Source organism: Asparagus officinalis, chromosome 4, assembly GCF_001876935.1.
Source record: "Asparagus officinalis chromosome 4, Aspof.V1, whole genome shotgun sequence".
Lineage (NCBI taxonomy): Eukaryota > Viridiplantae > Streptophyta > Magnoliopsida > Asparagales > Asparagaceae > Asparagus > Asparagus officinalis.
In genome coordinates, this window is record NC_033797.1 from 38882845 (window position 1) to 38892671 (window position 9827).

The window sequence follows — 9827 nt, forward strand, 5'->3', positions numbered from 1 at the left end:
CTCTGGTTTCATCCCGAGCCTCCCCTGCGAGGCCTAGGCGGGTCTCCCCCAAAATCGTCACAGATGCTGCCTCTCCCCCCCCCCAAATCGCTCCCTAAATCTAGCGGCGTCCACCCCCCGCGAGTCTACTCCGGCACGACACCGCTGCTACCGAGCACCAAATCGAAAGCTCCCCTTCATCCAAGACTCTTCCGCCTCCCAAAATCTAAGGATCCCGATCTCTCTCAGAGGTAAGATCCAATCTCTTACTAAAGAATCCTTGTTAATGCTTTGCGTTTGATTAAAAAGTCTTAATTCTTTTTTTTTAAGATCCAGCAACTAATAACGTTACCATATTTATGCAAATTCTTTTTTTTTTCCTCCCTTTTCTTTCTACTTTGAGCATATGATACTGAAATGCAAGTATATACTTTTAAATTTTTTTTAAAGAGTCGTATGCTTTAATTTTTTTTGATGGGGAAGTTTACGACTTGTGTGAACTGAGATCATGTCAAAATTTGACTTGAACGCTGCACTGAGCTCTTTTGATGGAATAGGACAAACAAATTCAATCTAGAATACCAAAAACTATTATTCATGGCAATTTTTTACTCATACATTAATTGCTGGTGGCTTGATGGCAGTTAGAGAAAGAAACATCAAAATAAGAGGTCAATTATTCCACAGTTGTCCTCTATAAAACAAAATAGGAACACATATCAAAATCAAAATATAGGAATACTTGGACAGAAAAAGTTTAAGTTCCTTTTTATTTAATTTATTTGTTCTCCGGTAGTAAAGTTCTTGCCACATAAAAGCAAAAGGAAATAAAAAAATTTGTATGTTTATTCAACTTGCAGATGTCTAAAAACATTAACAGCAGGTTATTCGAAGCTAACCCCAGTCAAGACCAATCCACTGAGGAAGAGCCACCGAGTTCAGGAGAGATGTCAGGTATAACTTAGTTTAACTTAAGTATTTTTTATTCATGATATATGCACAATGATAATTTATTTCTTTTAATTTTTTAGGTGAGGGTGAGGAAGAGCCGACTCCCGTGCCATTATATGCAGATCCTCCAGTGATACTTCGAGCATATATTCCCGGGATTGAGCGCGGGCCTTTACCAGCATGTGCAGAGGGGTACAGACTCAAGCAGACAGAAAAGTACATGCTTGCAAAAAAACGATTGGATGAATGGGGCCCACAGATTGATGAGATTTTATCTGATGCAAAAAATGAAATCAGACAAAGATTTGGTGAGTTTGATCAAAAATTTTCATTCCGAGTCTATTATTCACATATAGGTTTTTAGCAGACAGAAAAATACAATTTGATCCTCGCATATTATTCACATATAGGTTTTTAGCTCAACTAGTGACAACAAGATATATGGTGACAATATACCACAAAACTAGACCAATGCCAGCACAAATAATTTCATACAGTCTAGGCAAACCATGTTATGGTAAAGGCATGAGTCTTAGGCCCCGTGCCTATGCACAAGTTTGTCAAATTATATGTGGCTCATGTCTAACATTTTTCTACAACTAGAAAGAAAGCCAAAGTAATTTATAAAAGTTAATATTGATACTGATATTACTCTTGTTTAGAGGAATTTGCAATTTCATTTGATGGTAAAAGTCCAAATCTTATGCAATAGAAGAGAGTAGGTGAGTTCTTTTGGTTGAATTCATGTTTGATCTTCAGTTTGAGTATAAATTTTGGTGTTTATAATTTGTATGAAATTATTTATTTAGTGAGAAAAAGGCAACAACTGGCTGCTGCCTTTTGTTTTGTGAGTTGATGCTTCTTTGAGTCAGCTAAGTTTGGACGTTTAAGCTAAGGATTAAACTTTAAAATCTTGTTGTTTTATAAGTGGCACGTGGGTTTGACCGTAAATATAATGTTACCAGTGAATAAAGTTTCAGCCTTAAAAGTAACTAAGAAGAAAAGATTTTTCATATATTGACATTTTTAACTCTAGAAAACATTCAATATATTTTTCATATCTTTATGCAACTAGAAAACATTCAATATATGCTCGAAGTATCACTAGAAAACATTCAATCTAAGAGCTTAAGTGTTGATATATCTATTATTTTTTATTTGTTGTAGGAGAAAAACTTTACCAGAAAAAAGGACGCCAAGGAAGTGACTTCAAAAAAAAGTTACCGCCGGATGGTTTTCGAGCAATTGTGAGATGGGGACATAATGGGATTCCAACCGGACAATGGGCTAATAACTTTAGCTCATACCTTGGATGCTTGATACGGAGGAGTGATAATGTGAATCCTTATTACGAGGCTTGGGAGCAGCCATTTCATGTCCTGGAGAGTATATATCGAGAATGTTAGGTAAATTCTGCTATTTAGCACAATTATTTTTCAATTCTGTCAATTGTCCATGCTTAACTATATTTTAATTTTTAGAGATATTTCAACATCGAAGACAATCCCGTAGGGTGGGAATTTTTATTTGGATACCAGGGAAAGTTCAAGCATTCTCTTCGGGAGTGGAGACACGAGATAAAGAAGAAATGCGTTGATTGTTTCACTCACAACTGGGAGAGGATATACAAGCGAGATAAGAGGGTTGAGCCTGAGCACTTAGCTGCACTTATAATATTGTGGGGCCAAGAGGAGCACCAGGTAAATATGTATAGTAGTTAATTATCATCAAGTTATTTATCTGAAACTAGTGATATATTTCATTGTATATTATAGCTTGTACTAAAATTCTCTTTGTTCATGTTGAAGGAAAAATGTCGGAGAAATAAACTTAATCGATGGAAAAAAGATTATGATCATCATACGGGGACTACTTCATTTGCCCAGATTGAGGATCAATTTTGTAGGACAACGGTATAAAGTCTTTTAATCTTCTATATATATTCTCTCCGCTTCCTAGAATATTTGATAAATAAAACTAATAAATATATTGTTAAATCTCAGAACGCTCCCTTTATCCCGCTACCAGAACTGCACAGGAGAACGATGGTTCAATTTAAGAAGGGGTATGATGACGATGAGAATAAAAAACAAAAGCTAGAATTGGCCAAGAAAATGTAGGTTAACTAATTATCTTAGCTCTTAGTAGCCTGTTCTTTTGTTGGGAATTTATTGTTTGCACTCTTCTTTTGGTCATCTTAATTATCATGTATGATCCAAATGCACATGTGTTCGATATGTTGTTTGTTACAATTTAACGAGGGAAGAAAGCTTTAAACCACAGAGGGATTTCTTTGTTCATCTGTCAGGTTCAGTCTATAGATCTAGTGAAAGCCTGAAAAATGTTTAGCTCAACTGTCCTAGGGAAATGAAACCTGTAGTGTTTTTAGTTAAAAATGCCAATATCCAGTCTTTTCACAGAAAGGTTTTCGATTTTCTGTTCAGTTATGATTGAGCCTGACCTGATTGAGCCTGACCAAGTTTAAAAGATATATGTGCACGAATGTTTGTATACAGGGGGTGGGGGGGGACTCTTTGTCACATTTTTTATTCTCTTCAACTGTTAACTATAGGTAACTCTGTCTTTTATCTAAATGGATCACAATGGAAACTGTAGTTTGCAAAAAGCAAGCTGAAGAACTAAAATTGAAACCTGTAAATCTCTAGCTACAACTTGAAAATAACTATAGTACTAAGGAAATCCGTAGTCAATTTTGCCCTTAATTTGTAGATAAAGTTTAGATGGACAGGATAGTCAAAGGCCATCAATTGTTTGATGGAGTATTTCTTGCTATAATTGATGGAGTAGAGTTTAATCTGGTCTTAATCAAGTGCTATAATAGTGGCATGTGACATCTATACTTACGTACAGAAACCTCTACCTCTGGTATCAAAGACATGCTTTAAAATAATTTTATGTGACGTAATGTGTTTGGTCTATTTATTTACTTTTTAAGCGCATAGGTTTGACTCTAATTGGATCGTGTTATGGTCCTTACCACAAAGATATTGTATCTTTTTCTTAAATATTTTTTGAACAAATATTTTGATCAATTGTGCATGGTCTAGTAACTTCAGAAGCAGACAGAACCCCACACGTTCACTTTTAGTATTTTGATCCGATGTCTCCAAACGACGAGGAAACATCATATGCAGTGCGTGAATCCAATAATATTGGATGAATTTGGAAATTTGGAAATTTGGAGATTTTCTCCACTATAAAAGAAAAAAAAGAATAGTGGCGAGAATACTGTCTCATAAAAATCTGTTGATTTATCTAGTTTGTGATTTCTCTAGTTTGTGATTATAATTCGTTCTAAATTTAGTACTGCATGGTTCATGTAATCTAGACCCTCTGTTTTCAAAATGAAATTCGATGGGAAAGTTCTTAGGATCCGCCGTTGATGAGTGTGTGTCTGTGCGCATGTGTCTATTTATGTTTCTGTTTGTGTATGCATGGATATTACTTGGATGTGTGTTTATGCTTGTGTTTATCTATGTATGGTGTATGCATGGATATTACTTGGATGTGTGTTTATCTATGTATGGTGTAGGTGTGGATGGTATGTGGGTGGGTGTTTGTGTGTGCATCTGTTAATTATGACAATGACAATGATCAGGGCCTTAGTTTGATACCCTGTCATAGTGCTTATATACTGTCAACCATTTATTAGCACTTAGCCGTCCTCAGTTGTGGAACTATTTCATCTTTTATTTTACTTGTTCAGGTAAATATCTTTTATTTTTGAAAGGCCAATTCTTAAATTTATTTTTTCGTCTTTTAGGAAGCTCTGGAAAATACATATTCTGAGGTTGTTGCACAGAGCCAGGAGCCCCTGACTAGAGAGCAGAATTATAATGTGAGCCATTTAGTTTGTGGACTTCCCAAAAAAGGGAGGACCAAGTGGATTGGAGTTGGAGCTCAGAGGGTGTCTACACAATTCCAGCCTCCGCCGATTTCAACACCATCGACTATGCCATCGGGGCCCTCTTACATGCCGCAGGAGGATTGCACTCAGCAGGCGATGCAGCTTGTTTCCTCTGTGATGAATATGTTAGATGGTCAGATTCCCGAGGAGATGTGGGAGGATATTCAAGAGGAGCTTATGCGAGTGATCCAGCCTACTGCTACTTTTGCGATGGTTTCTAGGCAAATAATGAAATCTTGTAGAAGGCGGGTTCCTACTCGGGTGCAAAGCCAGATTATGAACTTCTTGGCCACTCAAAAGGCATTTACTGGTAGTGGAGAGAGTAGCAGACATGTATACTTATTATATATGTAAAACATGATTACACACAATATTATGTGATTCTAAATTTAAATTATTTTGTTGTTAGAGTGGAGATGATGCTATTGGGAGCACGAGTCGTAGGGATGGAGCCGCCAGTGGCAACGCGGACGATGACATGGATAGGGCGGATGACCTATCTTAGTGAGTTATATCCTAAACTCGTGTTTGTATATTGTGGACATCTTTATAGTTGAGATTATGATACTCGTGTTTGTATATTGTGGATTTAGAACTTATGATATGTGTGTACAGGTTTGTTATGGGATTTTTTGTGGATTTAGAACTTAAGATATGCGTGTATGGTTTGTTGTGGAAATTTTTGTGGATTTAGAACTTATGTGAAAATTGAATGTACATATTTTCGAATATTTGGAGAAATTGAATTGAATTGACATGAGAGAATGTTTGCTGAAATTTGCGATTGCAATATATTCGAGATGTTTGAAGTTGTGCAAGAAAATGTCATGTTTGCAGATTTGATACATATGGAATTGATATTGTTTTGGAATGTGCAAGAATGTTCTGCTGATTGCAAATTTGATACAGGGCAATTTGATATTGTGTTATTGGAATGTACAGGGCGAATGATTGAATGTACAGGATATATGTTATGGAATGTACAGGGAAGGGGACTGATGTATCAGCCTAATTTTTTTTAGCTGCTATATATATCGTGCGGTAACCCCGTCAGCATAGGCCATCGGCTGACGTGGATCCCGTCAGCGAATGTACTTAACATCCCTTGACGGGAAAACCGCAGCGATGCTCATTGCTGACGGGTTCCCATCGCGATGTTATAGCAACGATTCGCTTACGGGAACCCCGTCAGCAAGTGCATCGCTGACGGGTTTCCCCGTCCGCGATGTATTATGTACCATCGTGACTGGGAATCCCCGTCAGCGATGCCTCATTATCAACTGACGGCTTTGGCCGCCAGCGTTGTTCCCGTCAGTAATAAGTATTACTGACGGGGCCCCGTCAGCGATACTTCTTCCCTGACGGGACTATCGCTGACGGCATATCCTTGACGGGATGCCGTCAGCGATACTTATCGCTGACGGGATTTTGAGCATTTCTGACGGGATTGCACGTCAACGATACCTGTTTTTCCACCAGTGCGTTTATGATGTTTTAAGAAATTTATGCAGAAAAAATATGAAAGTTTTAAAAATATATAGATCTGACATGCTCAACGCACGTGAATGTACAAAAGGAATAGTTAGGTTACTTTTTTCCGAAATTGACAAAAGCTAATCAGCCCATAGTCAAAAAATTAATATAAAATAAGAATAAGAATAAGAATAAAATAAAATAAAAAGAGAAGAAGAAAAAGGTGGTTGATCGTATAGTATAATTCCCTTCTTTTCCCACGCTCAAATTGCTTAAGGAGCTGTTTGGTTGTTGTTGGTAAAGTTGTGTATTTATGACACAACTTGGAAAGTTGTTGTCCACCTCATCAATTTCACTGAGTAACTTTTCTTTGTTTATTATTGATTCCACTAGAATCATAAATTGTTTGTTTGGTTTGCAAAATATAATTTTAATTGCTTATTTGGAAAGTGTAAAAAGTTGTTATTGTGTGGTCCATACTCAAATGACTCCATTGGCCTAGCCCCCTCACTTCTGACACATATGTCAGCTTTCCTTCAAAATCAGACTATTTTGAAGGGATTTGTGAATCCATGCGACATCAGCATAGTAAATAACTTTACACTATTTTCACAACTACAAACAAACAATTGAAAAGGAGGAAAGCTGACATTGGGACCCACTTTTTTACACTTTTCATCCTTTTATATAGTAAAAATTTACAACCAAACAGCCCCTAAGGGGCTATTTGAATGCATGTTTTCGAAGATGTATAGCTGGAAACTGCTAAAATTATGGGGACCTCTATCAGTTTTCACCAATTTACATAGTTTGGTTGCAATCCATTAAACAAGTGAAGTTGCTTATGTGTCATTCAAGTTGCCTAGGTGTCACTATAAATTCAATTCCAACCAAAATAGATGAATTTGGCTTGAAAGCTAACATATTATCATTAAAAGATAAAATAAACAATTAGGGGGTGTTTGTTTTAAATCTTATAATTTTAGGATATAAATTTCACTATGAGATTTGAAAACCATAGGTGTTTTGTTATGGGTTGAGATTTCTAAAATGTCGTTTGTTTCATTAATATTTTGGGATTTGGAATACTAAAATTTGTAATATTTTATTTGTTTCAAGTTCAAATTGTAGCATTACCAAATGCTAAAATTTTGTACTATGATGAATATCTATCTTGGTGAGGTTACCTCTCACAAAAAGACAAAATTGAGATTTGTGAAATCCTCTCCAATTGAGAGGTAAGCACAGCAATTTATGAGATTTGTTAAAATCCTCTCCAATTGAGAGGATTTGGCAAATTCTAAAAATTGAGCACTTTTTGCACTTTTAGGATTAAATATTCTAAAAAATTTCTTAAAACAAACATCATATATGAAATCCCAAAATACAAAATAAAACTCACTTTTTGATCCCAAAACTTGTAATCCACACCAAATGCCAAAATTTTTGGTGAAACAAACACCCCTTAACATCCCCACCAACCTGTTAGCATTACACCCTTCCGCCTCTTTCTTCTTCTTCCTGTGTCTTCTCCAACATTTACTGCAATTTTCTTTTCCCTCTTTGTTTCTTCATGATTGATCTTAGTTTTCCTCATTCAATTCGTTTTAAGTTAGGTCTCAAGTGCTCATGGTAATCCATTATTTTTCTTCATACTTAGAAACTTGTGCTTTTTGTCTGTCATAATTTTGTTGCTAATCCTACTACTGTTTTCATTTTAATATCCAAGATAATGGTTTTAACGCTTTGATATCTCAAACTTTCAATCCCATTTCATTGTAATATTCTGAGTATTTCTTTAGCACTTAGATACCCCAAAGTTTCATTGACATTGCACTTTGATTCCCCTTCCTAATGCAGTTTGATTTCTTTTAAATTTATATCACATATTTACAATGTACTATGCCTATACAAATTTAATAGAAAATCTAATGCTATTTAGTCATGGGTATCAAAGTATAAGGAGAATTAAACTTTTGGGTATCAAAGTGTTAAGAGACTACTTTTCGGTATCCAAGTGAAATGATATTGAAATATGGGGTATTAAGTGTTAAAAAAATACTTTATACTATCAAAATGGAAAAAAAATAGGTAAAGCTTGGTGTACCAAAGTGAAAATAAGTCTTTTTTTAATCTCACGAGCATTTTGAATGGGGTCTAATAACTCGCTTTCCATAATTATATCTTACCATCCAAACAAGTAGTCACCATTGTTTTAGGAATTACAAGAAATCCAATCTAAATAAAGTAAGGGGCTGTTTGGTTGGCATTTTTTGCCCTTGTAAAGCTGCCAAAACTGACAGCTTTTGTCAATTTTAACAGCTTTACAAGGGCAAAAAATGCCAACCAAATAAATAACTCAAGTGAAAATTGCTGAGGTGGATAACAATTTTCCACGTTGGGTCATGAATACCCAAGCTCTCAAACGGCCCCCTACGAGTTGACTCTAAAGGCATCTTCACGTGATGCTTTGCCAGAACAGTAATGCGAGCGGAGAATGTTAGTCAATTGCGTGGGACACCTCCTCTCTTTCTTCACGTGAAATGGAGATGAAGAGACGAAGAAAGAGAGGAGTCACCCATGTTGCTCAAAAGGTGAACAGTACTACGTACTAAGGCCCATGCCCATTTCTTGTGCAGTAGAGAGTGAAAATTTTGGAAACTCCTGTCACAAAAATACAAATTTCGTGTTGTCCTCAAAGGTGCCAATGGGCCACATTTGCGTATCAAAGTGAAATATATAGTTTAGTTTTTTATTTTATGTGATTTTTATTTTTGGGACAAAAGAAACAGATTAGAAAGCGTCAATATACGAACCCATGCATGGTTTTGAGCAATAAATATGGATAACTGAAATGCAGAAAGAAGGAGCTAAGTGCTAAAATAGAAGCCCTACGGCCCCTACCTCATTGTGTCCTGAACTAAAGTTTCCTAGCAAACACTGCTGCAAACACTGCTACTAAAGTTTCCTAGCAAATACCTCGGAATGTCATTATTTTGACCAACAGTTTCCTAGCAAACACTGCTGGGTTTGTGTTACTAGCAAAGATGAAAGATTTCAGATTAATTTAATTTGTTTGGGATGATGAAAAAAGTATATAAAGGGAAGAATGCGTAATAGGGTCACCCTCATACGAGAAGGAAGGTCATTTATCTCAGTGCAATCTATTTATGTTTCGGTTTTCATCTTTTCTGACTGCAGTTTGCCTGTAAAGGATTTATTGTCAGGGTTCTCGGCCAAATGTCCACCTTTGTATCTCTGTATTTTAAGCTATTTCCGTCATGAGTTTTAAAAAAATGACCGGATCTCTCCGCGGACCTGAAAGAAGTTCCGACAAAAAGAAAAAGAATGCAGAATAGGGAAATGAAGAAGAAGAATTAACATATAAAAGAAAATGAAGAACTACATAGCTAAATATCACAATTTTAAACCTAAAAACAACTGCTTTATTAGTTTATATATATATATATATATATATATATATATAGCTACGAAT

General features: G+C 35.9%; 2 protein-coding genes and 1 long non-coding RNA gene across 3 annotated transcripts; all 3 read left to right on the forward strand.

Moving 5' to 3' along the window:
• Positions 810-2336, forward strand: LOC109838536. Its single transcript, XM_020406967.1, has 3 exons — positions 810-933; positions 1011-1238; positions 2098-2336. The coding sequence occupies exons 1-3, from the start codon at positions 840-842 to the stop codon at positions 2334-2336; spliced, it is 561 nt and encodes a 186-aa protein (XP_020262556.1). The 5' UTR covers positions 810-839.
• On the forward strand, positions 2365-3327 carry LOC109835910. Its single transcript, XR_002245728.1, has 3 exons — positions 2365-2630; positions 2739-2843; positions 2934-3327. It is a non-coding gene; the product is annotated as an uncharacterized LOC109835910 (long non-coding RNA).
• On the forward strand, positions 3664-5545 carry LOC109835909. Its single transcript, XM_020403883.1, has 3 exons — positions 3664-3749; positions 4858-5191; positions 5268-5545. Exons 2-3 carry the CDS (start codon positions 4904-4906, stop codon positions 5361-5363), a joined length of 384 nt encoding a protein of 127 aa, XP_020259472.1. The 5' UTR covers positions 3664-3749; positions 4858-4903; the 3' UTR covers positions 5364-5545.

Coding starts and splice junctions, on each gene's coding strand:
- LOC109838536 (XM_020406967.1), top strand. CDS start 840: ATGTCTAAAAACATTAACAGCAGGTTATTCGAAGCTAACCCCAGTCAA. Junction 934..1,010: donor GAGTTCAGGAGAGATGTCAG/GTATAACTTAGT, acceptor TTAATTTTTTAG/GTGAGGGTGAGGAAGAGCCG. Junction 1,239..2,097: donor TGAAATCAGACAAAGATTTG/GTGAGTTTGATC, acceptor TATTTGTTGTAG/GAGAAAAACTTTACCAGAAA.
- LOC109835909 (XM_020403883.1), top strand. CDS start 4,904: ATGCCATCGGGGCCCTCTTACATGCCGCAGGAGGATTGCACTCAGCAG. Junction 5,192..5,267: donor GTGGAGAGAGTAGCAGACAT/GTATACTTATTA, acceptor TTTTGTTGTTAG/AGTGGAGATGATGCTATTGG.